General features: G+C 45.4%; 1 protein-coding gene across 2 annotated transcripts; it reads right to left on the bottom strand.

The window, feature by feature from the left end:
- Positions 1 to 3: 3 nt before the first annotated feature.
- On the bottom strand, positions 4 to 27,893 carry LOC130272937 (serum paraoxonase/arylesterase 2-like). 2 transcript variants are annotated; one of them, XM_056518975.1, is made up of 9 exons: positions 27,768 to 27,893; positions 20,470 to 20,540; positions 19,683 to 19,738; positions 18,781 to 18,949; positions 14,847 to 14,973; positions 7,728 to 7,928; positions 5,537 to 5,618; positions 2,124 to 2,252; positions 4 to 231 (listed from the first exon to the last, which is right to left on the bottom strand). In XM_056518975.1, exons 1-9 carry the CDS (start codon positions 27,839 to 27,841, stop codon positions 70 to 72), a joined length of 1,071 nt encoding a protein of 356 aa, XP_056374950.1. In that variant the 5' UTR covers positions 27,842 to 27,893; the 3' UTR covers positions 4 to 69. The 2 variants fall into 2 exon arrangements, with proteins under 2 accessions (XP_056374950.1, XP_056374951.1); XM_056518976.1 differs by lacking the exon at positions 27,768 to 27,893 and adding an exon at positions 21,352 to 21,687.

Below are 27,893 nucleotides of genomic sequence, written 5' to 3'. Positions count from 1 at the left end.
TGGTAAAAGGAGAATTTATTTTGGTTTGTAAAACATTCTGAACATTAGTATCCAGGTTTATAGGAAGCGTCACTTCAGCGGGCAGTGCAGGGCTCGATGGAATACTGTACCCACCAGTAGCTGCCCCTTGTACACGGAGGCACAGGATGACCCCTGGATCACTGACCCATTGTTCGCATAGACTCTGGTGATAATGGGGTTATCCGAGTGAATATTCTGTACACGGATCACCTGGCATGGAAAATAATGGAAACAATAAATTAATTAATGGACCCAGATAAGAAAGTAGCATGAAGGTTCTGCCAAATAGAGATGCAGAGGCGTAACTTGTAGCTTCTGGGCCCTGATGCAAAATCTGTAACAGGGCCCCATGTGCCATTTATAATTCTGGTCTCTTATGGGGCAGATGTGCCTTGGGACCCCCTTAAGCCCCAGGTCCCCAGATATTCCTGGCAATACAGAATAGACAGGCTGTTATCTCATCTCATATGTTCTCATAGGTCTCTTGCACCACACATAGGGGGCAGCAAACAGCAGGTCTGCAGGGTAACTATGGTTAGCTGTGGATGCTTCTGTTATGGGAGCATCTGTATCTGGCTCTGCTATGGAGTCACTATGGGAGTCTGGTTCTGTGTGTGGGCTCTGCAGCTAGGTTTGTGTTGATAGCACAATGGCATTGTGGTTCATTTTGTAATGAAGCATTGTGGCTGTCTGTTATGGAGGCACTGTGGCTGGCTCGCTTATGGAGGCACTGTGGGTGGCTTACTTATGGAGGCACTGTGGGTGGCTCACTTATGGAGGCACTGTGGGTGGCTCACTTATGGATGCACTGTGGGTGGCTCACTTATGGAGGCACTGTGGGTGGCTTACTTATGGATGCACTGTGGCTGGCTCGCTTATGGAGGCACTGTGGCTGGCTCGCTTATGAAGGCACTGCGGCTGGCTCGCTTATGGATGCACTGTGGCTGACTCGCTTATGGAGGCACTGTGGCTGGCTCGCTTATAGAGGCACTGCGGCTGGCTCGCTTATGGAGGCACTGCGGCTGGCTCGTTTATGGAGGCACTGTCGGTGGCTCGCTTATGGAGGCACTGTGGCTGGCTCGCTTATAGAGGCACTGCGGCTGGCTCTCTTATGGAGACACTGCGGCTGGCTCGCTTATGGAGGCACTGCGGCTGGCTCGCTTATGGAGGCACTGTGGGTGGCTATCTTATGGAGGCACTGTGGGTGGCTTACTTATGGATGCACTGTGGCTGGCTCGCTTATGGAGGCAGTGTGGGTGGCTTGCTTATGGATGCACTATGGCTGGCTCTCTTATGGAGACACTGCGGCTGGCTCGCTTATGGAGGCACTGCGGCTGGCTCACTTATGGATGCACTGTGGCTGGCTTGCTTATGGAGGCAGTGTGGGTGGCTCGCTTATGGAGGCAGTGTGGGTGGCTCGCTTATGGAGGCACTGTGGGTGGCTTTGTTTAGGGAACACTCTGGTTGATTCTGTTTTGTGTCTGGCGCTGTTACAAGTACATTCATGGGCTTTGTTTTGGGGTACTGTATCTGACTACTATGGGGGCACTGTGGGAGCATGAAGGATAGCTCTTGGGGGCACTGTGGTTCATCCTGTAATGAGGTATTGTGACTGGCTGTTATGGAGGAACTGTGATTGGCTCACTTATTGAAGCACCGTGACTGGCTCGCTTAAGTTTTAGGAAAACTTTGGTTGATTCTGTTATGTGTTTGGCTTTGCTTTGGGGTACTGTATCTGACTGTACTATGGGGGCACTGTGGCTCATTCTTTTATGTGTTTGGCGAAGTTGCGGGATTGGGAACACTGGCTGACTGTTATATAGGGCACTGTGTCTGATTCTGTTGTGGGGGTCTGTGACTGGCCCTATTATGGAAAACTGTGTCTTACCTTGTTATGAAGGCACAGTGAATGGCTCACTTATCGGGGCACTGTGACTGGCCCTGTTTTGCACTGTAGAACATGTGTTTGGCGTTGTTTTGGGGTACTATATTTCGCTGTTTTATGGGCACACTGTGGCTGAATTTGGGAGTTGTAGTTTTGCAACATCTGGAGGTCCACATTTTGGAGACCACTGTCTATAAATCATTACTGATTGACTGACCTCTGAACCTGGAGGATTGTCCGGATTGTAGTTTAAGACTTTGTATAGGTTTGGATGAGCTCCTGTCCAGATATCCCCGGTCACTGGATCCACTGACAGGTTATCCACAAGGCTATTTACATCCACCACCTTGTATAGAAATAAAGAAAAATAAAAAGATTTATATTTAATATGAGAGGTTTAAAGGAAATCTGTCACCAGTGTTACATGCACTAACCTGTCGGTACCAACAGGTAGTGCAGGTGACACTGATGACAACGATACTTACCTTGTCCCGTTCCGGGGATCTCTGGTAATCTCCTCCGTTAACTTCAGCTCCGACCCGGCTTGGGGCATGGGCGGAGCTTAGTGATGTCACTGCTGCTGTTCTCTAGCAGTGGGAGCCAGCAGAGAGCAGCAGCGGCTTGCAGCAGCGGCTTGGAGCATGGGCGGAGCTTAGTGACGTCCCCTCTGCTGGGTCCAGCTGCTAGAGAACAGCAGCGGTGACGTCATTAAGCTCCGCCCGTGCCCCAAGCCAGGCCGGAGCTGAAGTTAACGGAGGAGATTACCAGAGATCCCCAGACTGGGACAAGGTAAGTACCGTTGTCATCAGTGTCACCTGCACTACCTGTCGGTATCCTCCTCAGAACAAAGGAGGATAGACCAGCCGTAGAGGGGTGATATTAACAAGATGGTGACGATAGATAAATAATAGTTTAAGCATATGTGCACACTATGGGATATCAATCTGGACATTAGAAGTTTTGTTGCAGAAATTCAGGAGTGTGCACAGTTCCTTAAAATCCTATAGAAGACAATGGGAGGCTGGTGCAGCAGAATCTCTGTAGTGTGCATGGGCCCTAGGGGTACATTCACACACATTATATACACTGTGGATTTTCTGCTGGGAATTTGATTATTGACTTACTAGCTAAAGAATCTGCAGGATAAAATCTGAAGCATAAATAGTATGTACCGCCCTGCATTCAGAAATTCCACTCAAAAAGCTTCGATGCAGCAGCCTCCTATTGTCTTTAATGGGTTCCGCTGAACTGTACACACTGCTGAATTTCGTGAACACTGCTGAATTGCCACTGTGGAAATTCTAATTCTGGACTCTCAACAAAAGAATAAACATGTTCATTCTTTTGGCAGAATCCACTCGGATATGCATTGCAGTCAATGTTGACAGCGCATGTCCGAGTGGTCCTAGTGCTAACTGAACCAGTTGGAACCTGCTGCATGTGGGATGTCTGCCCAAACGGATATTCCATAGTGTGAATTCACCCTAAGGGTAGGGTCATACATAACAGATCTGCAGTGTATTTTACGCAGAGCAGCCGCGATATCTGAGTACACTGCGCATTCACATGGCGACATGCAGGCCCCTGTGTGGCTGCTCCGAGCAGCGAATTGCAGATGCAAGCAGGCCAGGGGGCAGGGCGAGACGGGGCAACAACTGGAGGTACACTATGGTCAGGTCACTGGCGCATCCACAGTGTACAATATGCTGCGGATCCATTACGTGTGACCTTACCCTAAAGGTATAAAGGTAGAGGGCGCTAGACAGCAGCCCAAAAAGACAAAGCAAATGCTCATTCTCAGCTGATTGGATCTTTTTTGTGGCCAATAAAATCATTATCAGTCATAAGTCATCCTGTGTAAACATGGGATGTGCGACCAACATTGAATTTAAAGGGTACCACGAGAATTTTTCGTCTGGGATGGCTGTACAATTACTCGACCCTTGTGAAGGCCCATCACGGAGTTCAGCGCTCCTTATGTGCAGCAATTGGCCCATGTATAAAATTTGTCCCAAGAGGACTGGCATCCAAAGGGGTCTTTAATGAGCTCGGTGAGGGCCATAGTGCTGAGGAGGGACATTAGTAAACTGTTATTTACCCAGAAAGGTTAATAAGGGTTCAAGAAGTGAGGCAGTGCCCTAGGCATGGTCTAGACTTTTGTTTTCATTTCTGCCATCATGTAAAGCTGAATGAAACCTTTTTGGATTTCTTTTTGGGTTGCCATTTGCTTTTATGCTACTTATTTGGCACAAAAGACCAAATATAGATATGTAGCTTTTGTGTACTGAGTCTACAGGATGCAACGTTTTTGCTGCTATACAGCCTTTTCAAGCATAACAGAAGTGACCACTAAGGTGATTGGCTTTTGGCTCAGATCAAGTGTAGTATTTGTTCCTATTAGCTGCTGGTCCATTGGTGAGAACAGATAGCTGCATGGAGGAGACCAGGGCTTACCAGGGCATTCCGAGGCTGGAGCCAAGTCACCAGCTCAACGGCTGGCCCGATGAGATGTTTTCTCCGGGTCTGGTCATTGGGCCGGGGGGTGTAGAGCCGAGGTACTTTTGTGCCTTGGGGAGTGGTGACTTTGAGGTGCATAAGCTCACTGGGAGGACAGTACTCACTGAGTGAAAGCACTGAACCATTGCTCTTCACCAACAGCACCCTTGGTATCCCGGCCTCTGGCTATGATCAGGTCAATTTTTATAGATCAGTTTTTTTGTCTATTTTTTTCACTGTTCCACGTTTGTTGTGTGGGAGATACTGTATATATAATGTGAGGGGTGGAGTCACTTATGGGATATACTGTATATAATGTGAGGGGTGGACTCACATATGGGATATACTGTATATATAATGTGAGGGGTGGACTCACTTATGGGAGATACTGTATATATAATGTGAGGGGTGGAGTCACTTATGGGATATACTGTATATATAATGTGAGGGGTGGAGTCACTTATGGGATATACTGTATATATAATGTGAGGGGTGGAGTCACTTATGGGATATACTGTATATATAATGTGAGGGGTGGACTCACTTATGGGATATACTGTATATATAATGTGAGGGGTGGAGTCACTTATGGGATATACTGTATATAATGTGAGGGGTGGAGTCACTTATGGGAAATACTGTATATATAATGTGAGGGGTGGAGTCACTTATGGGATATACTGTACATAATGAGAGGGGTGGAGTCACTTATGGGATATACTGTATATATAATGTGAGGGGTGGAGTCACTTATGGGATATACTGTACATAATGAGAGGGGTGGACTCACTTATGGGATATACTGTATATAATGTGAGGGGTGGAGTCACTTATGGGAAATACTGTATATATAATGTGAGGGGTGGAGTCACTTATGGGATATACTGTACATAATGAGAGGGGTGGACTCTCCCCCTCTCCCCCTCTCCTCCAGTCATTGGCTGTCCGGGCATGCTTGGAGTGGAAGTTTTGCAACATCTGGAGGGCCACAGTTTGAGACCCTTCCTTTAGATGGAATAAAGCTACACTTTTTTCACCATATTGGAGTGCTGCAGCTATTGCTTTCTTTGCTAGTTTAGATGCAGTAAATAGGAGATAATAGATAGATAGATAGATAGATAGACTATATTTTACCTTTACTGGGGTGAGAGACCAATCTTCATTCTTTTTAAAGACATTAATTGTATGACCTGTAAAATCAGCAGCGTAGATGTATCTATAAGGTAAAAGTGTTACAGTAAAACAATGAAGCGTCACCGTACAGTAACTGGGTTTTGCATTACATCATATAAACACTTCTTTTGCAATAATTTTATTTGTATTGAAGAAGACTCAGCCTATAACACCAATCCCCTAAAAAAATGTGGATTGGAATTACAATTCTAGTGTCATTGGAATTACAATTATACAGAAGAGAGAATTAACAGACTTTGGTAAGGGGTGATAAAAAAACCATGTTCTTGTACCCCACCCTGGCGTTGCAAGGATATACCGTGTTTCCCCGAAAATAAACCCTACCCCGAAAGTAAGCCCTAGCAGAATTATGGGGTAGGGCTGCAAGTTCAGGGTTAATCTGCTGGCGGACCGCGGTCCAGATCCGGACCGCGGCCGCCAGTAATGTCCGCAGATCCCACATGGCCACCACAGTAATGCCCGCAGACTCCACACACCTCCCCCCCCCCGGCCGCCACAGTAATGCCCGCAGATCCGACACTGTGCCCGGCCACCACAGTGCAGTAATGCCCGCAGATTCCACATCCCCCCTGGCCACCCCAGTAATGCCCGCTGACCCTACAGACCCCTCGGCCAGCCCCCTGCCTCCTTTGGCTGGTCCCGCGGCACCAGCAGCAAGTTAGCTTACCGTAATTCAGCCGGGGCAGGGACGCTGCCGTTCTAAAAACGTCGGCGCGTATGCACGGCCGACGTCACGGACGTGTCCCTGCCCCCGGCTGCTAAGCAACAGGAGAAGATCTCGCAGGAGGGTACCGTACGGTAAGAAAGTGAAATGAGTCCCGGTACCCAAGTTTATTATGGCAGAGGGGTGGGGGGCACTGTAGGGCAGTGTTTCCCAACCAGTGTGCCTCCAGCTGTTGCAAAACTACAACTCCCAGCATGCCCGGACAGCCAAAGGCTGTCCGGGCATGCTGGGAGTTGTAGTTTTGCAACAGCTGGAGGACATTGGTTGGGAAACACTGCTGTAGGGTACGGTAGGAGTGTGGAGGAAGACAGGGGACGGGGAGGATGGGGGGCTTAAAGAGTATGGGGGGCTGCAGGAGTGTGGAGGATGCCCCCTATCCTCCACACTCCTGCAGCCCCCCATCCTTCACACTCCTGCAGCCCCCCATCCTTCACACTCCTGCAGCCCCCCATCCTTCACACTCCTGCAGCCCCCCATCCTCCACACTCCTGCAGCCCCCCATCCTTCACACTCCTGCAGCCCCCCATCCTTCACACTCCTGCAGCCCCCCATCCTCCACACTCCTGCAGCCCCCCATCCTTCACACTCCTGCAGCCCCCCATCCTTCACACTCCTGCAGCCCCCCATCCTTCACACTCCTGCAGCCCCCCATTCTCCACACTCCTGCAGCCCCCCATCCTCCACACTCCTGCAGCCCCCCATCCTTCACACTCCTGCAGCCCCCCATCCTCCACACTCCTGCAGCCCCCCATCCTTCACACTCCTGCAGCCCCCCATCCTTCACACTCCTGCAGCCCCCCATCCTTCACACTCCTGCAGCCCCCCATTCTCCACACTCCTGCAGCCCCCCATCCTCCACACTCCTGCAGCCCCCCCATCCTTCACACTCCTGCAGCCCCCCATCCTCCACACTCCTGCAGCCTCCCATCCGCCACACTGCTGCAGCCCCCCATACTGTAAATACATAAGACCTACCCTGAAAATAAGCCCTAGTGTGTTTTTTGTGACTAAAATTAATATAAGACCCGGTCTTATTTTCGGAGAAACACGGTACAGGGGATTAATGACAGTAACATTTCTTGCTGGTCACATGCTGGTATGTTTGGGGCATAAGAACTCTCAGAAAACTTCAACATAGACATTAAAAAAGATTGTAGAACATCACGACCTATTGGTGGTGCTTATATGTTGATTAAAACGTTTAGGACAACTTTTAGGACTACAGATTATCGTACAGTCCATACTGCTCTGGGGTATTGATTGAACAGTCTAACCGGGCTCCAGCCCTCCATGAATCTTATAGCACTTTTGGGGTAGATACACTCTTGATATATCTATAGTGCATGTATTTCTCTTCCACCTTGACCCCCATGACCTGTCAGCAAGTCATAATAGGAGACAACTTACTTTTTGTCATTAGAAATAGTAATTCCATTGCCATTGTTAAGTCCTGTGGCCACTTGTCGGACATCACCAGGGCTGTAATACACAACACCCGTCCATGGAAATCCAAAATACAATTCCACCATTTTCATGTGGTCATTGGAAAAGTAAAAATCAATGGTGGCGTAGAAGCTCTCAGGCCCAACAGCAACTATATCATTAACGCTAAAGAAAGACAAAAAAGAGAACAATAAAAAAAAGTTAATCAGGATAAGAATGAAGGATCTGCTTAAAGTGTACCTGTCGTTAGCAAACACATTTTTTATAATGTAGATAATACCATTATATGGATATTTGTTGATTACAAAAATGTGTATATTTTTGGGTGAAAAAATTGTGTCCCTGCAGCTATTGCATGTGTGTCTCTATGGGGAGTCCAAATACAGGAAGTGAGGGAAGGACAAGCAGGGCTCTCTGCAGGCTTGTCTCAGCTTGTCAATCATCCTGCTGTGTGAGCCGGGAGCGTGTCACAGAGTCTCAGTGCACAAAGCCCTACTTGTCCTCAGTGTACAGAGCCCTGCTTGTCCTCAGTGTACAGAGCCCTGCTTGTCCTCAGTGTACAGAGCCCTGCTTGTCCTCAGTGTACAGAGCCCTGTTTGTCCTCAGTGTACAGAGCCCTGCTTGTCCTCAGTGTACAGAGCCCTGCTTGTCCTCAGTGTACAGAGCCCTGCTTGTCCTCAGTGTACAGAGTCCTGCTTTTCCTTAATGTACAGAGCCCTGCTTGTCGGCAGTGCACAGAGCCCTGCTTGTCATCAGTGCACAGAACCCTTCTTGTCCTCAGTGTACAGAGCCCTGCTTGTCCTAAATGAACAACGCCCTGCTTGTCCTCATTGTACAGAGCCCTGCTTGTCCTCAGTGTACAGAATCCTGCTTGTCCTCACTACACAGAGCCATGCTTAATCTCAGTGTACAGAGACATGCTAGTCCTCAGTTCACAGAGAACCCTGCTTGTCCTCAGTGTACAGAGCCCTGCTTGTTCTCACTGCAAAGAACCCTGCTTGTTCACACTGCACAGAACCCTGCTTGTTCTCACTGCACAGAACCCTGCTTGTCCTCAATGCACAGAGTCCTGCTTGTCCTCTGTGTACAGAGCCCTGCTTGTCCTCAATGCACAGAGCCCTGCTTGTCCTCAGTGTACAGAGCCCTGCTTGTCCTCAGTGTACAGAGCCCTGCTTGTACTCAGTGTACAGAACCCTGCTTGTCCTCACTGCACAGAGCTATGCTTAACCCCTTAAGGACCGGAGGTTTTTCCGTTTTTGCATTTTCGTTTTTTGCTCCTTGCCTTTAAAAAATCATAACTCTTTCAAATTTACACCTAAAAATCCATATGATGGCTTATTTTTTGCGCCACCAATTCTACTTTGTAATGACGTCAGTCATTTTGCCCAAAAATCTATGGTGAAGCGGGAAAAAAAATCATTGTGCGACAAAATTGAAAAAAAAAACGCTGTTTTGTAACTTTTGGGGGCTTCCGTTTCTACGTAGTACATTTTTCGGTAAAAATGACACCTGATATGTATTCTGTAGGTCCATACGATTAAAATGATACCCTACTTATATAGGTTTGATTTTGTCGGACTTCTGGAAAAAATCATAACTACATGCAGGAAAATTAATACGTTTAAAATTGTCATCTTCTGACCCCTATAACTTTTTTATTTTTCCGTGTATGGGGCGGTATGAGGGCTCATTTTTTGCGCCGTGATCTGAAGTTTTTAACGGTACCATTTTTGCATTGATAGGACTTATTGATCACTTTTTATTCATTTTTAAATGATATAAAAAGTGACCAAAAATGCACTATTTTGGACTTTGGAATTTTTTTGCGCGCACGCCATTGACCGAGCGGTTTAATTAATGATATATTTTTATAATTCGGACATTTCCGCACGCGGTGATACCACATATGTTTATTTTTATTTTTATTTACACTGTGTTTTTTTTTTTATTGGAAAAGGGGGGTGATTCAAACTTTTAATAGGGGAGGAGTTAAATGATGTTTATTCACTTTTTTTTTTCACTTTTTTTTTGCAGTGTTATAGGTCCCATAGGGACCTATAACACTGCACACACTGATCTTCTATGTTGATCACTGGTTTCTCATAAGAAACCAGTGATCAACGATTCTGCCGGATGACTGCTCATGCCTGGATCTCAGGCACTGAGCAGTCATTCGGCGATCGGACAGCGAGGAGGCAGGTAGGGGCCCTCCCGCTGTCCTGTCAGCTGTTCGGGATGCCGCGATTTCACCGCGGCTATCCCGAACAGCCCACTGAGCTAGCCGGGATGCTTTCGGTTTCACTTTAGACGCGGCGTTCAACTTTGAACGCCGCGTCTAAAGGGTTAATAGCGCGCGGCACAGCGATCAATGCCGCGCGCTATTAGCCACGGGTCCCGGCCGTTGTTAGAGGCCGGGCCCGACCCGCTATGACGCGGGGCCACGCCGTGGCCCCGCGTTATAGATCGGGAGTGGACACATGACGTTCCAGTACGTCATGTGTCCTTAAGGGGTTAATCTCAGTGTACAGGGACCTGCTAGTCCTTAGTGCACAGAGCTCTGCTTGTCCTCAGTGTACAGAGCCCTGCCTATCCTCAGTGTACAGAGCCCTGCTTGTCCTCAGTGTACGGAGCCCTGCATGTCCTCAGTGCACAGAGCCCTGCTTGTCCTCAGTGTACAGAGCCCTGCTTGTCCTCAGTGTACAGAGCCCTGCTTGTCCTCACTGTACAGAGCTATGCTTAATCTCTGTGTACAAAGCCCTGCTTGTCCTCAGTGCACAAAGCCCTGCTTGTCCTCCATGTACAGAGTCCTGCTTTTCCTCAGTGTACAGAGCCCTACTTGTCCTCAGTATACAGAGCCCTGCTTGCCCTCAGTGTACAGAGCCCTGCTTGTCCTCAGTGTACAGAGCCCTGCTTGTCCTCAGTGCACAGAGCCCTGCTTGTCCTCAGTGCACAGAGCCCTGCTTGTCCTCACTGCACAGAGCCCTGCTTGTCCTCAGTGTACAGAGCTCTGCTTGTCCTCAGTGTACAGAGCCCTGCTTGTCCTCAGTGTATAGAGCCCTGCTTGTCCTCAGTGTATAGAGCCCTTCTTGTCCTCAGTGTAAAGAGCCCAGCTTGTCCTCAGTGTACAGAACCCTGCTTGTCCTCAGTGTACAGAGCCCTGCTTGTCCTCAGTGTACAGAGCCCTGCTTGTCCTCAGTGTACAGAGCCCTGCTTGTCTTCTCTGCACAGAGCCCTGCTTGTCTTCTCTGCACAGAGCCCTGCTTGTCCTCACTGCTCAGAGCCCTGCTTGACCTCTGTGGACAGAGCCCTGCTTGTTGTCCTCAGTGTACAGAGCCCTGCTTGTCATTCAGTGTACAGAGCCCCACTTGTCCTCAGTGCACAGAGCCCTGCTTGTCCTCAGTGCACAGAGCCCTGCTTGTCCTCAGTGTACAGAGCTCTGCTTGTCTTCAGTGTACAGAGCCCTGCTTGTCTTCAGTGTACAGAGCCCTGCTTGTCTTCAGTGTACAGAGCCCCGCTTGTCCTCAGTGTACAGTGCCCTGCTTGTCCTCAGTGTACAGAGCCCTGCTTGTCCTCAGTGTAAAGAGCCCTGCTGGTCCTCAGTGTACAGAGCCCTGCTTGTCCTCAGTGTAAAGAGCTCTACTTGTCTTCTCTGCACAGAGCCCTGCTTGTCCTCAGTGTACAGAGCCCTGCTTGTCCTCAGTGTACAGAGCCCTGCTTGTCCTCAGTGTACAGAGCCCTGCTTGTCCTCACTGCTCAGAGCCCTGCTTGACCTCTGTGGACAGAACCCTGCTGGTTGTCCTCAGTGTACAGAGCTCCGCTTGTCCTCAGTGTACAGGGCCCTGCTTGTACTCAGTGTACAGAACCCTGCTTGTCCTCACTGCACAGAGATATGCTTAATCTCAGTGTACAGGGACCTGCTAGTCCTTAGTGCACAGAGCCCTGCTTGTCTTCAGTGTACAGAGCCCTGCCTATCCTCAGTGTACAGAGCCCTGCTTGTCCTCAGTGTACGGAGCCCTGCTTGTCCTCAGTGCACAGAGCCCTGCTTGTCCTCAGTGTACAGAGCCCTGCTTGTCCTCAGTGTACAGAGCCCTGCTTGTCCTCACTGTACAGAGCTATGCTTAATCTCTGTGTACAAAGCCCTGCTTGTCCTCAGTGCACAAAGCCCTGCTTGTCCTCCATGTACAGAGTCCTGCTTGTCCTCAGTGTACAGAGCCCTACTTGTCCTCAGTATACAGAGCCCTGCTTGCCCTCAGTGTACAGAGCCCTGCTTGTCCTCAGTGTACAGAGCCCTGCTTGTCTTCAGTGCACAGAGCCCTGCTTGTCCTCAGTGCACAGAGCCCTGCTTGTCCTCACGGCACAGAGCCCTGCTTGTCCTCAGTGTACAGAGCTCTGCTTGTCCTCAGTGTATAGAGCCCTTCTTGTCCTCAGTGTAAAGAGCCCAGCTTGTCCTCAGTGTACAGAACCCTGCTTGTCCTCAGTGTACAGAGCCCTGATTGTCCTCAGTGTACAGAGCCCTGCTTGTCCTCAGTGTACAGAGCCCTGCTTGTCTTCTCTGCACAGAGCCCTGCTTGTCTTCTCTGCACAGAGCCCTGCTTGTCCTCACTGCTCAGAGCCCTGCTTGACCTCTGTGGACAGAGCCCTGCTTGTTGTCCTCAGTGTACAGAGCCCTGCTTGTCATTCAGTGTACAGAGCCCCGCTTGTCCTCAGTGCACAGAGCCCTGCTTGTCCTCAGTGCACAGAGCCCTGCTTGTCCTCAGTGTACAGAGCTCTGCTTGTCTTCAGTGTACAGAGCCCTGCTTGTCTTCAGTGTACAGAGCCCTGCTTGTCTTCAGTGTACAGAGCCCCGCTTGTCCTCAGTGTACAGTGCCCTGCTTGTCCTCAGTGTACAGAGCCCTGCTTGTCCTCAGTGTAAAGAGCCCTGCTGGTCCTCAGTGTACAGAGCCCTGCTTGTCCTCAGTGTAAAGAGCTCTACTTGTCTTCTCTGCACAGAGCCCTGCTTGTCCTCAGTGTAAAGAGCTCTACTTGTCTTCTCTGCACAGAGCCCTGCTTGTCCTCAGTGTACAGAGCCCTGCTTGTCCTCAGTGTACAGAGCCCTGCTTGTCCTCACTGCTCAGAGCCCTGCTTGACCTCTGTGGACAGAACCCTGCTGGTTGTCCTCAGTGTACAGAGCTCCGCTTGTCCTCAGTGTACAGGGCCCTGCTTGTACTCAGTGTACAGAACCCTGCTTGTCCTCACTGCACAGAGATATGCTTAATCTCAGTGTACAGGGACCTGCTAGTCCTTAGTGCACAGAGCCCTGCTTGTCTTCAGTGTACAGAGCCCTGCCTATCCTCAGTGTACAGAGCCCTGCTTGTCCTCAGTGTACGGAGCCCTGCTTGTCCTCAGTGCACAGAGCCCTGCTTGTCCTCAGTGTACAGAGCCCTGCTTGTCCTCAGTGTACAGAGCCCTGCTTGTCCTCACTGTACAGAGCTATGCTTAATCTCTGTGTACAAAGCCCTGCTTGTCCTCAGTGCACAAAGCCCTGCTTGTCCTCCATGTACAGAGTCCTGCTTGTCCTCAGTGTACAGAGCCCTACTTGTCCTCAGTATACAGAGCCCTGCTTGCCCTCAGTGTACAGAGCCCTGCTTGTCCTCAGTGTACAGAGCCCTGCTTGTCCTCAGTGCACAGAGCCCTGCTTGTCCTCAGTGCACAGAGCCCTGCTTGTCCTCACTGCACAGAGCCCTGCTTGTCCTCAGTGTACAGAGCTCTGCTTGTCCTCAGTGTACAGAGCCCTGCTTGTCCTCAGTGTATAGAGCCCTGCTTGTCCTCATTGTATAGAGCCCTTCTTGTCCTCAGTGTAAAGAGCCCTGCTTGTCCTCAGTGTACAGAACCCTGCTTGTCCTCAGTGTACAGAGCCCTGCTTGTCCTCAGTGTACAGAGCCCTGCTTGTCCTCAGTGTACAGAGCCCTGCTTGCTTTCTCTGCACAGAGCCCTGCTTGTCTTCTCTGCACAGAGCCCTGCTTGTCCTCACTGCTCAGAGCCCTGCTTGACCTCTGTGGACAGAGCCCTGCTTGTTGTCCTCAGTGTACAGAGCCCTGCTTGTCATTCAGTGTACAGAGCCCCGCTTGTCCTCAGTGCACAGAGCCCTGCTTGTCCTCAGTGCACAGAGCCCTGCTTGTCCTCAGTGTACAGAGCTCTGCTTGTCTTCAGTGTACAGAGCCCTGCTTGTCTTCAGTGTACAGAGCCCTGCTTGTCTTCAGTGTACAGAGCCCCGCTTGTCCTCAGTGTACAGTGCCCTGCTTGTCCTCAGTGTACAGAGCCCTGCTTGTCCTCAGTGTAAAGAGCCCTGCTGGTCCTCAGTGTACAGAGCCCTGCTTGTCCTCAGTGTAAAGAGCTCTACTTGTCTTCTCTGCACAGAGCCCTGCTTGTCCTCAGTGTACAGAGCCCTGCTTGTCCTCAGTGTACAGAGCCCTGCTTGTCCTCAGTGTACAGAGCCCTGCTTGTCCTCACTGCTCAGAGCCCTGCTTGACCTCTGTGGACAGAACCCTGCTGGTTGTCCTCAGTGTACAGAGCTCCGCTTGTCCTCAGTGTACAGGGCCCTGCTTGTCCTCAGTGTACAGATCCCTGCTTGTTCTCAGTGTTGAGGGCCCTGCTTGTCCTCAGTGTACAGAACCCTGCTTGTCCTCAATGTACAGAGCCAGGAGCCTGCACAGAGCCCTACTTGTCCTGCCCTCACTTCCTGTATTTGGTCTCCTCACAGAGGCACACAGGCAATAGCTGCAGGGACAACCTTTTTTTTTAAACCAAAATATACACATTTTTAAGTTAATGTACATTACAAATATACATATAATGGTATTATCTACATTGTATAAAAAGTTTGGCTGTGATCTAAGGTATTTGTTAATCTAGAGGAATCAGTCTTAGGGGGTCTTGTCTGGAATCTGTATTTCTTTTGTGGCTTTGGGGTCTGTATAAATCTATAGGGCTCTGGTCTGAGGTCTATGTTAGTCTAGAGCCCAGTACATATATGATTTGCACTAAAAGGTCAAGAAACAATAAGTAAGCTATGAGCGAAACATTTTGGTTACATGGTTCCCATACCTGGGGAGAAGTTCATGTTTGACTGATTTCAAATGAAGAAGAGAACGTTCCTCCTCTTGAAATTTGAATATCTCAATAATGGATTGTGAATGCAGATGATTCTCCACAAAGAGATAGACTGTACCATCTGAAAATAGAGGGAGACAAAGAGAACTTACAAACACTCATAGGAAAGACAGCATAAGTGCACATCAGCATTTAAGCAAAAAGATGGACACCATGATGGCAAGCCAACGCGTCCTATCATAGTCAATGGGATCTATTGAGCACCAATGGTGTTTCTGATATGTGACGGATCCACTACTGCCCCTACCAGATAGAATATACCAGATACACTTTGATGACATCACGTAACCTCCTGATTTCCATTAGTTGATGTGTTGTAATTGAGCCCTTATTAAAAATCTTATCATAAACAATCCTTGTTGCCTGTAGCAACTAATCACAGTGCAGCTTTAATTTTTTACTAAACAGTTCAGAAATGAAAAATAATCAGTTGCTATGGGCAACAAGAACTGTTTTAACAGACAAGGCCCTGTATGTGGATACAAATCATCAATTGCAACAATATCTAAATTTGCCACTAATTGGATTTACAAATGTACCAACTTTTAGCGGTCAGTCCTTATTTGAAATCTCCTGCCTTTTTGTGTCTACAGCTCCCAGAACTACAGTGGGGCAAAAAAGCAAAAAAATATTTAGTCAGTGACCAATTTTGCTACTTCTCCCACTTAAAAAGATGAGAGAGGCCTGTAATTTTCATTATAGGTATACCTCAACTATGAGAGACTTAATGAGAAAAAAATCCATAAAATCACATTGTCTGATTTTTGAAGAATTTATTTGCAAATTATGGTGGAAATATAAGTATTTTGTCACCTACAAACAAGCAAGATTTCTGCCTCTCACAGACCTGTAACTTCTTCTTTAAGAGTCTCCTCTGTCCTCCACTCGTTACCTGTATTAATGGCTCCTGTTTGAACTTATCAGTATAAAAAACACCTGTCCACAACCTCAAACAGTCCCATTCCAAACTCCACTATGGCCAAGACCAAAGAGGACACCGGAATCAAAATTGTAGACCTGCATTAGGCTGGGAAGACTGAATCTTCAATAGGTAAGCAGCTTGGTGTGAAGAAATCAACTGTGGGAGCAATTATTAGAAAATGGAAGACATACAAGACCACTGATCTCTCTCAATCTGGGGCTCCACACAAGATCAAAATGATCACAAGCAAAAATCCAAGAACCACATGGGGGGACCTAGTGAATGACCTGCAGAGAGCTGGGACCAAAGTAACATAGGCTACCATCAGTAACACACTATGCCACCAGGGACTCAAATCATGCAGTGCCAGACATGTCCCCCTGCTTAAGCCAATACATGTCCGGGCTTGTCTTAAGTTTGCTAGAGAGCATTTGGATGATCCAGAAGAGTAGTGGGAGAATGTCATATGGTCAAATGAAACCAAAGTAAAACTTTTTGGTAAAAACTGAATTCGTCATGTTTGGAACAGAAAGAATGCTGAGTTGCATCCAAAGAACACAATACCTACTGTGAAGCATGGGGGTGGAAACATCATGCCTTGGGGCTGTTTTTCTGCTAAGGGACCAGGACGACTGATCCGTGTAAAGGAATGAATTAATGGGGCCATGTATTGTGAGATTGTGAGTGAAAACCTCCTTCCATCAGCAAGGGCATTGAAGATAAAACGTGGCTGGGTCTTTCAGCATGACAATGATCCCAAACACACCGCTCAGGCAATGAAGGAGTGGCTTCGTAAGAAGCATATCAAGGTCCTGGAGTGGCTTATCCAGTCTCCAGATCACAACCCCATAGAAAACCTTTGGAGGGAGTTGAAAGTCCATGTTGCCCAGTTACAGCCCCAAAACATCACTGCTCTAGAAGAGATCTGCATGGAGGAATGGGCCAAAATACCAGCAACAGTGTGTGAAAACCTTGTGAAGACTTACAGAAAAGGTTTGACCTCTGTCATTGCCAACAAAGGGTATATAACAAAGTATTGAGATGAACTTTTGTTATTGACCAAATACTTATTTTTCACCATAATTTGCAAATAAACTCTTTACAAATCAGACAATGTGATTTTATGGATTTTTTTTCCATTAGGTCTCTCATAGTTGAGGTATACCTATGATGAAAAATACAGGACTCTCATCTTTTTAAGTGGGAAAACTTGCACAATTGGTGGCTGACTAAATACTTTTTTGCCCTCACTGTATCTGTCTCCATGGTAACAGACTACAGTCTGAAATTGCAGTCAAGTATTATTCACTTTCCTTTCATCAACCTCTACTTCAACTATCAGTAGGTTCACAAGAAGTGGGACCAGAGTTAACATGACTGCAAGATCAGACTACAAAGGGTTTTGCTTGTAGTCTGTAACCATGGAGGCAAGCGGGTCTGCCTAGTGGCTGTATACACAGAACAGTAGACTACTTTTAATGAAGACTAGTTGCAATCAGCCAATCACTGGCCGAGGTAGGACATGACAGTATGACATATTGGCCACAGGGAGCCAGTAAGAGAAGTCCACCATGGACTGCATCGGGACAACAGAGGCATCGGGGGAGCGGCGGGAGGGAAGTAGAATATTTTTTTTATAACACGCAGAATAGGAAGGTTGCTGAACATCCCCCCCAAGCCTGGAGTACTCTTTTAAGCAGCTGGCTGCAATTCATAGTGTCCCTATGTTCTGCACTAGTTTTTCAAATAAGATTAATAGGAAGATTAATCTTTCCCCACAGTTGAACTTTACCCTCATTTGTCTCCAGGATGTGATTGGCCGCTTTCAGATTAGTAACACTGATGTGGGTCCTATGGTGTAATGGTCGTGACCTTGTGCTTAGAACATGAACTTAAAGTTAAAACATGTGTTTAATCAGAGCAAAAATTGTGATACCAGTATACAGAAGCTTGGAAATGTTATTTTCTACTTCCCAGGACTGTATACTATATGGACATAACTATTGGACCTCCTCCATATTACAACTACAGAAGCATTCTATTACATCACAGTCTAAATCCATAGGCATTAATACAGAGCTGCTCTCCTCTTTGAAGCTGTAACAGCTTCTGCTCTCATGAGAAAACTTTTTACAAGATTGTTGTAAGAACCCAAAGAGTTAACCTTTTCTGAGCCTTTGCTTAGCCCTAGCCAATCTGGCTGTGGCAGCAATCAGGCTTCCCTATGAGTCTGCACCTGTGAGCTCAGCTACTTTACTCCAGCTCTCTCAGTGTCTAGTTGTCAGTGAAAGTAGTTTACTTCCAGTAACCAGCAATATTAGTCTCTGTATTTTTGGCTATTGATTCCGACTCTGCTTTGTGACCCCTCCCTTGCTTAGTGATTTTGTACTTCCTATTTTCTTGTTACTGACCCCGCCTTTCTGACCTTGCTCTTCTGTGTGTTTGTTTAGTTGTATATCTGTTAGTTTGTGTGCCTTCAGCTGTTTCCTGTTTTTGTAGTTTATTTTTTTGACCCCCTGTCAGTCCCTGCACGTACCAAGGGAGGGTCTGTCCTCGTGGTTGTTGACCCATTGTTTAGGATGGGTACGCAAGTACGCAGGGACAGAGGGTGTGGGCTAGAATAGGGCTGTACTCTAGCCCTGACCGATATGACAATGGTGAAGGTGTCTATGGGAATATTTCCCATTCATCCAGAAGAATATTTGTGAGGTTTTGGATCACAATTTCCATTCTAGTTATCCCTAAGGTGTTGGATGGAGTTGAGGTCCAGGCTCTGTGCTGCCGGTCACGTTCTCCCACACCAGACTCCCCCCTCCATGTCTTTATGGACCTTGCTGTGTGCACTGTGGCACAGTCCTGCATGAACATACAAGGGCTGAACCCCTATCCCCTTCCCTATCCGCCATGAAGTTTCTATTAGGAAGGAACTAATAATAAACATCTTACCCTTCTCATCGATGTATGTGCTCAGCCCACGAGGGTTAAAGGAAGACACATTAAACCCTTCTCTGATGCGCAGAGGGGAGGGACTGAGGTTGCCATCTTCCAGGTCTAAAAGTACTATCTCTCCAGGTTTGTCAGGTGCAAAGCTCTTTACGTTAGGAAACTTCAGGCCCTAAAAAGAAGTGAAATGAATAGAGTGGAAATATATTTTATACACAGCCACTGTCCCAACACCCCCCCCCCCCACTCCCACCCCTACATGCAAATTTGGCTTTGCATAAAAGTATGTTGTGACCAAAGATAACTGTTTTGTGCTGCTTTATCACAGTTAAAGGGGTCCTCCGGTTATGTAAAATTTTGGTCAGGGCATAAGTGTCTGATATGGGGGGGGGGGGGGGTTAGTGGTGATGTCCAACCACTGGGAACCCCATCCATCTTATTCTGGAGTGAAATTATTGTTTCAATGCGATATGGCATTTGTAACTGTTCTCGTTTTGTTAAAGGGCTATTCCAGCCAAAGACATCTTATTCCTATCTAAAGGCCCCTATCTAAAGTCTAGGGGATAAGATGTCTGATTGCAGGGGGGGCCGCCACAAGGACCCCTGCAATCTCTGTGTAGCACCCACTATATATGCCGGGCTGTGTCCCCAGTCTTGGAAAGCTCTGTGTTTCTGGGACTGGAGACATGATGTCATGCCATGCCCCCTTCACATCATGCCACGTCCCCTCTATTCATGTCTAATTATAACCTATTCAGCAGACGCCCATCCCCAGAATCTTAGTTTAATTCTTTCTGTGCATGCTGGGAAGCAAAGCTGACATCATTCCTCTATTTGATGATGTAATTCCTCCATCTGATGACATTATTTCCTGTGACATCTATCAAGAAATGACAACTACTCACTGTACTTATAAAGGCTAAACCATTAGGAAGAACATCGATATCTTCAGAACCAACCTCTGTGAAGAAGAGAAAATAACACATGAGATTCTGTACTTCAGAGCTGCATTCACAATTCTGCATTCCTTGCTCGTACAGAGCTTGATCTGGTGATCTGGTATATGTCACGAGGCACTGCATAATAATCTGATGAGGGAAAAACTAACTGCCCCCTTGCATTATAGGAGCTCTGTTAGGGGTACATCTTACTACAAGCTCGCTGACTGTTTCCAGTTACAATTACCAAAACTCCAAAGACTATAACACAGGATATACACAATGGCCATGATTTAGTAGTCTGTCTGAGACAGAAACTGGAGGGATTTTTCCAAGCAACCAATCACAGCTCATGTTCTATATCTTAGGGAACCTTAGCAAAGGAAATCATTGTATGCAGTCCAACCTCTAGGATCATCACCGGTTAGCTTAAACTATTCTAGTTATTGAGGGTTCACCTGGGTCCTAGAGGATGGACAGTGGCCCTAATAAGGCAAGGGAAAAGAGGCTATCTAAAAAAATGTTTGGTGATTTTGTTTTGAAAGTCTAGTTTAGCAGTTTTGGCCATATTGCTGATGGACCATCACTGAATCCTCACCCTATGGACAACTATCAGTCTCTAGTCTAAGCCACCACCCTGGCTCTGACCCCAACCAAATGCCTGACCCTGGCTCTGACCCCAACCGAATCTTCAAAGATTTGTTTGTAGAGACGTATAGTGTCTTGGGATGTGTTACATTTCGCAAAAACTTACCCATCCCTTTCACTAGTTGACAGCCAGGGAGCTCTACTGGCACGACTTCATTGAAGATTAAGGATCTATGGCTGCAAAAAAATAAGTCACAAATGACATTTTGTAAACATTTCAGTTTCTGCAGAGAAAAATAGTCAAATTGTAGAGCAGGATAAGCTGAGAAGATTGATATTTAGTAATGGGTGAAACTACAATGGAGAAGGACTGATAGGAAACAAATAATTTATAGCACTCAATGCCAGTCTGCTGCATCGAAAGCTCACAAAATATTGTCTTGTATTAGAAATGTAAAAAAAAAAAAAGAATATTTTTGTTAGGCACTGGTACATCCCAGTTTTGAAAATTAGCTCATAAATGTATTAGACAGACTGATAAGTATTTGGTGTTTTTATGGCCCCTGTAAAAAGTAAGACTTATTGTTTTAGAAATTACCTGGATCAATGGGCAAAACTCGACGTGGGTGTGGTCAATACCAACTTTAAAGGTGATATAACTCTGTAATAGTCATGGGTATTGCTCAGAATGTCCTGGTTTGGACCACACAAAGGAAATCCATGAAAATCATCAACCAGTAAATTAACATCTATTGCCATATTGTATAGATTTTCCCCTCAAACCGTGTTACACAATGTTAGAGACACGGGCCCAGGTGGCCTTTCATTTGTGCAGATATTTGTACATATTTCACAATTTTCTATCCAATACTGATATTATATAAAACCTTGTGATCTGTCCCAAACCTGCATTCAATGCATAGCACTTGTACACTCTTGGCTGGGGTGTAATGCAATATTTTTATATTCTTACAAAGAGAACAAATACGAAAAAAAAAAGCTTTATTCTTCTAGTCTAGTTAGTATCTATTGATGTCTATGGGCTTACCAGTGGCTTCTCTATCGCTTTCTATGGGCTCATGGTAGCATCTCTGTTGATTTCTATGATCTCACAGGTAGTTACTCCATTGTTTTCTATGGGCTGAATGGTAGCTTCTCTATTGTTTTACATGGACTCACTGTAGCTTCCCCATTGGATTTCTATGGGCTCATTGGAAGCTTCTCCATTGGATCTCTATGGGTTTACCTGAAGCTTCCCCATTGGATTTCTATGCGATCACCAGAAGTTTCCCAAATGGATTTTTATAGGCTCACTAGAAGCTTTCCTTTGGATTTCTATGGGTTCTACAGTAGCGTTTCCAGGCAATAACCACTGGTCAGCTCATCACTGAAGGTATCCAAACTAGACAAGTTCTACAGTGCCCCCATAAATTTGCTAACCACTAGTTAAAGGCCCCCTGGTGTATACAACAGTATCCTCAGTGCCCACAAAAGAGAGTTTCTAAGCTCATAGGTGTCAGAGACTGCAAAATGACTCCCCAGTATATTGACTGTATGAGAATGTAGGGATGATTCGTAAACTTTACTATCACCCTATATTTCTGGTGTTGGTGCATGAATTTATTTTAAGTGTGGGCACTAATACAGACTGACATGTTATGGAGTTATATAGAAAAATATCAATCATTTCTAATGAAGGAAGATGAATGTGGGTGAATCAATGGGGGTTATAATACATGTTGTTGTAAGCCAGGAGCAAGCCATCCAAATTCTGACCATAGGGGTAGAGCCTGAAAGTGTATGACAGGTTTGCCCATGGTATATGGATCACTAGTGAGTCTACCATGGGGAAGGATTTGGATGTAATTGTTGAAAATAATTATTACAATAAATAGCACTCAATGCCAGTCAGCTGGATCAAAAGCTAACACAACATTATCTTGCATTAGAAAAGCCAGGGCTTTAAAGGGGTTCTCCCTTGTTTATACAGTTTTTTTGTTATTATGTTTGTGTGTTATGTGTCTATAAGTATGTGTTTTTCTATGTGGGTTGTGATTATGTATATATGTTTTTTCTTACCTTTTTGTGAAGATCCGGAAGCTGGTCCCTTTTTCTTCCAGCGGCTTGCTGTGTACCTCGGCCTCCGCCATGTTGTGTTCGGTATGTGGGATGTCGGGGGTGTGTTCTTGCTTCTGTCCTTCCTATCTTCTGACGTCCGAGGCAAATCTTTTCTTCCTGTTTCTTCCGTGGCTCAGCGACGAATCTGCGGCCTCTTCCGGAGCATGCACAGGTAGTTTTTTGTATACAATAACGTTTTTTGGGTCTAATTGACAAACTGTCTGCGCTTGCGCAAAGCTAAGCTATTAGCATAGACCTAACGTACGCTACACTGTTAGCGTAGCACTTGCGTACTGGCGCATGCGCAGACAGTTTGTCAATTAGACAAAAAAACTTTATTGATAAACAAAACAAACAAACTACCTGCGCATGCGCCAGAAGAGGCCGCAGATTCGTCGCTGAGCCACGGAAGAAACAGGAAGAAAAGATTTGCCTCGGACGTCAGAAGATAGGAAGGACAGAAGCAAGAACACCCCCCCCGACATCCCACTTACCGAACACAACATGGCGGAGGCCAAGGTTACACAGCAAGCCGCTGGAAGAAAAAGGGGCCTTAACAAAAGGTAAGAAAAAACATATATACATAATCACAACTCACATAAAAAAACACATACTTATACACACATAACACACAAACATAATAACAAAAAACTGTATAAACAAGGGAGGACCCCTTTAAATGAGCAATGAGATTTATTGGGATGCAGAGATCAGACAAAGGATGTAGTTAACCGTCTATCAGATTTTAGGAATAATTTTTACCACTAAATGATATCCTTCTATAAAGATGTTAATGGTTATATTACTGCTGAAGACTGGACCAAGTCCTACACCCAAAGCTGCAGTTTGTTGCAATGTGTTACTACAGGTAGAATATACAAAGCCGAAGATTATTTATTACATTGTTACAAAATAAAACTGCATAACTAGATGTCCAAAGTAGTGTTGGGCGTGAATATTTGCATTTCGAATTTTTATCGCGAATATAGAAAATTTGTGAATATTGCTAATATATTCGCTATATATTCCAAATTGCAAATATTTGCTTTTCCCCCGCATATGCGCATATTCGCATATGCGAATATTCACATATTTGTTCTTTTCACTTGTGGGCCAATTAGAATGATGCAAATACACTTGTCAGAGGTTATGAACAACATCCCTAACAACCAATAGTACAGTTGCCCACCCCCTCACTGGTGTCTTCATCAAATACGCGATTATGCGAATATTCACATTATGAGAAATTCGCGACTATAGGACGAATATTCGTCTATATATTTGCGAAATATTGTGAATTTCAATATGGGCAATGCCGCTCATCACTAGTCCAAAGGTATTAGACTCTATGTATAAAGAAGGATACAGTAAAAACTTTCTAGAAGATCACTTCTTTGAGAAGACCACCTCTTAGAGGTCTTTTCACAGTATTTTGTTTCCTTGACAACATGAATAATATTGTCTGCAGGATATAAGCTGCAGTACTTTACATATACTATGAATGAGATTATTTTCTTTATGCTGAAAAATCCCATTAACTGTTTGCTAAACATAGTGCGTACCATCTGGTTTAACTTTCGGGCACCTCTAATTGCAGTGTTAGGCTGTGGGGAAAATGTATTTAATTGCATATGTTGATTTTCATCCAAAAGCAGAAAAAAAAAAATCTGCAGGAATCTTTTGCCGATTACAGACCAATTTTTTTTTTGCTGTGTGAACCCCACCTTAACCCCTTAAGGACCCAGCCCAAATATACCTTAAGGACCCAGCCATTTTTTGAACATCTGACCACTGTCACTTTAAGCATTAATAACTCTGGGATGCTTTTACCTTTCATTCTGATTCCGGGATACTTTTTTCGTGACATATTCTAGTTTATGTTAGTGGTAAAATTTTGTCGATACTTGCATCATTTCTTGGTGAAAAATTCCAAAATTTGATGAAAAAAATTTAACATTTTGCTTTTTTTTTTTTTAACTTTGAAGCTCTCTACTTATAAGGAAAATGGATATTCCAAATAAATTATATATTGATTCACATATACAATATGTCTACTTTATGTTTGCATCATAAAGTTGACATGTTTTTACTTTTGGAAAACACCAGAGGGCTTCAAAATATAGCAGCAATTTTCCAATTTTTCACACAATTTTCAAAATCGGAATTTTTCAGGGAGCAATTCAGTTTTGAAGTGGATTTCAAGGGCTTTCTTATTAAAAATACCCCATAAATGACCCCATTATAAAAACTGCACCCCTCAAAGTATTCAAAATGACATTCATTTTTTACACTCACATGTTCTTGTAGACCCAGTTTTTGAATTTTTACAAGGGGTAATAGATGAAAAATCCCCCCAAAATTTGTAACCCAATTTCTCTCGAGTAAGGAAATACCTCATATGTGGATGTCAAGTGTTCGGCGGGAGCAGTAGAGGGCTCAGAAGGGAAGGAGCGACAATAGGATTTTGGAGAGTGAATTTTGCTGAAATGGTTTTTGGGGGGCATGTCACATTTAGGAAGCCCCTATGGTGCCAGAACAGCAGAAAACCCTCACATGGCATACCATTTTGGAAACTACACCCCTCAAGGCATGTAACAAGGGGTCCAGTGAGCCTTAACACCCCACAGGTGTTTGACGACTTTTCGTTAAAGTCGGATGTGTAAATGAAAAAAATAAGTTTTTCACTAAAGTGCAGTTTTTCCCCAAATTTATCATTTTTACAAAGGGTAATGGGAGGAAATGCCCCCCAAAATTTGTAACCTCATCTCTTCTGAGTATATAAATACCCCATGTTAGGACGTAAAATGCTCTGCGAGCGAACTACAACGCTCATAAGAGAAGGAGTCACATTTAGCTTTTGGAAAGCAAATTTTGCTGAAATGGTGTTTGGGGGGCATGTCGCATTTAGAAAGCACCTAGGGTGCCAGAACAGCAAAAAAAAAAAAACAACACATGGCATACCATTTTGGAAACTGCACCCCTCAAGGAACGTAACAAGGGGTACAGTGAGCCTTAACACCTCACAGGTATTTCATGACTTTTTGTGAAAGTTGGATGTAAATGACAAAATATAATTTTTTCACTAAAATGCTGTGTTTTCCCCAAATTTTACATTTTTACAAGGGGTAATAGGAGAAAATGACCACCAAAATTTGTAACCCCATTTCTTCTGAGTATTCTTGGACGTCAAGTGCTCTGCTGGTGCACTACAATGCTCGGAAGAGAAGGAGCGCCATTGAGCTTTTTGAAAGAGAATTTGCTTGGAATGGAAGTCGGGGGCATGTGAGTTTACAAAGCCCCCCGTGGTGCCAGAACAGTCGACCCCCGCACATGTGACCCCATTTTGGAAACTACACCCCTCACAGAATTTAATAAGTGAGGCAGTGAGTATTTACACCCCACTGGCGTTTGACAGATCTTTGGAACAGTGGGCTGTGCAAATGAAAAATGTAATTTTTAATTTTCACGGATCACTATTCCAAAAATCTGTCAGACACCTGTGGGGCGTAAATGCTCACTGTATCCCTTATTACATTACGTGAGGGATGTAGTTTCCAAAATGGGGTCACATGTGGGGGGGGGGTCCATTGTTCTGGTACCATGGGGGCTTTGTAAACACACGTGGCCTTCAATTCCGGACAAATTTTCTCTTCAAAATCCCAATGGTGCTCCCTCTCTTCTGAGCATTGTAATTCGCCCGTAGAGCACTTTACATGCACATATGGGGTACGTTCTTACTCAGAAGAAATGGGGTTACAAATTTTGGGGGGCTTTTTTCCCATTTTCTCTTGTGAAAATGAAAAATTTTGGGTAACACCAGCATTTTAGCGAAAAAAAATTTCTTTCTCATTTTCCCATACAACTATTTTGTCAAACACCTGTGGGGTGTTAAGGCGCACGATACCCCTTGTTATGTTCCGTGAGGGGTTTAGTTTCCAAAATGGGGTCACATGTGGGTATTTCTTTTTTTGTGTTTATGTCAGAACCGCTGTAAAATCAGCCACCCCTGTGCAAATCACCAATTTAGGCCTCAAATGTACACAGTGCGCTCTCACTCCTGAGCCTTGTTGTGCGTTTGCATAACATTTTATGCCCACATCTGGGGTATTTCCGTACTCAGGAGAAATTGCGTTACAAATTTTGGGGGTCTTTTTTTTGCTTTTACCGCTTGTGAAAATAAAAAGTATGGGGCAACACCAGCATGTTAGTTTAAAAAATAAAAAAAAATTTTACACTAACAGGCTGGTGTAGACCCCAACTTTTCCTTTTCATAAGGGGTAAAACAAAAAAAAGGCCCCCAAATTTGTAGTGCAATTTCTCCCGAGTACGGAAATACCCCATATGTGACCCTAAACTGTTTCCTTGAAATACGAAAGGGCTCTGAAGTGAGAGAGCGCCATGCGCATTTGAGGACTAAATTAGGGATTGCATAGGGGTGGACATAGGGGTATTCTACGCCAGTGATTCCCAAACAGGGTGCCTCCAGCTGTTACTAAACTCCCAGCATGCCTGGACAGTCAGTGGCTGTCCGGAAATGCTGGGAGTTGGTGATTTGCAACAGCTGGAGGCTCCGTTTTGGAAACACTGCCGTACGATACGTTTTTCATTTTTATTAGGGGGGGGGACAGTGTAAGGGGGAGTATATGTCAGTGTTTTTAGGGTACATTCACACTGGCGGGCGTTTACAGTGAGTTTACCGCTAGGAGTTTGTGTTGCAGCAAAAAAATTGCCGCAGCCCAAACTTGAAGCAGAAAACTAACTGTAAACCTGCCTGTGTGAATGTACCCTGTACATTCACATGGGGGGACAAACCTCCAGCTGTTTCAAAACTACAACTCCCAGCATGTACTGACAGACCACTGCAAAAATCATACACAGGACCATCAAAATCCTAGCAAGTTTACAAAATGACAGTGGAGAGAATACGCCAAAATAATGTACCAAACATACGCAATAAAAGACACATAAGGCCTTTGATAAATACCCCCTATGTCTATACAGGAAATTTGGAGCCTAGTATCAGAATAAAATCATTAATACCCATAAAATTTTTGACCTTTTTATTAAATAAATACAATAAATGTATTAATTATATAGGATCTGCAAAGGATCCTATTGCACCCATAATAATCTTTCCAATGCCATCTCACAGCACTAAGGTTAATATGAAGAACCATAGATTTGGAGACTGGACAAAATGCCATACACAGTCCTGTTATCATGTCTATAAGATGCAATGCAGATAATACACCAGTCACTATATATTGCAATGCAGTCCCAAAAGCTCACAGTCAATGCTTTGCTAAGGTCAGTGTAAGTGAATAACACCAAAAACAAGTTACTTACCTAAAATTCAAAATCCTCTCCCCCAATAGAATCAGGAGCCCCCCCAAAAAGGTTATTTTGAGCAGAGCCCCCATGTCTTCAGGCTGTGCCTGGCTGTAGGATCAGATGAGGTTAGATCTGGAATCG

This window comes from Hyla sarda, chromosome 5 (assembly GCF_029499605.1).
Source record: "Hyla sarda isolate aHylSar1 chromosome 5, aHylSar1.hap1, whole genome shotgun sequence".
Taxonomy (NCBI): domain Eukaryota; kingdom Metazoa; phylum Chordata; class Amphibia; order Anura; family Hylidae; genus Hyla; species Hyla sarda.
The sequence above is the reverse complement of the archived record's forward strand: the minus strand, read 5'-3'. Positions and strand labels throughout refer to the sequence as shown.

What these genes read in the sequence shown, in the direction of transcription:
- LOC130272937 (XM_056518975.1), bottom strand. Translation starts at nt 27,841, where the DNA reads ATGGGGGCTCTGCTCAAAATAACCTTTTTGGGGGGGCTCCTGATTCTA. An exon ending in ACTATTTCTAATGACAAAAA is followed by an intron (nt 5,619 to 7,727) that starts GTAAGTTGTCTC and finishes TTTACCTTATAG; the next exon opens with ATACATCTACGCTGCTGATT. An exon ending in GGTCTCTCACCCCAGTAAAG is followed by an intron (nt 2,253 to 5,536) that starts GTAAAATATAGT and finishes TTTCTATACAAG; the next exon opens with GTGGTGGATGTAAATAGCCT.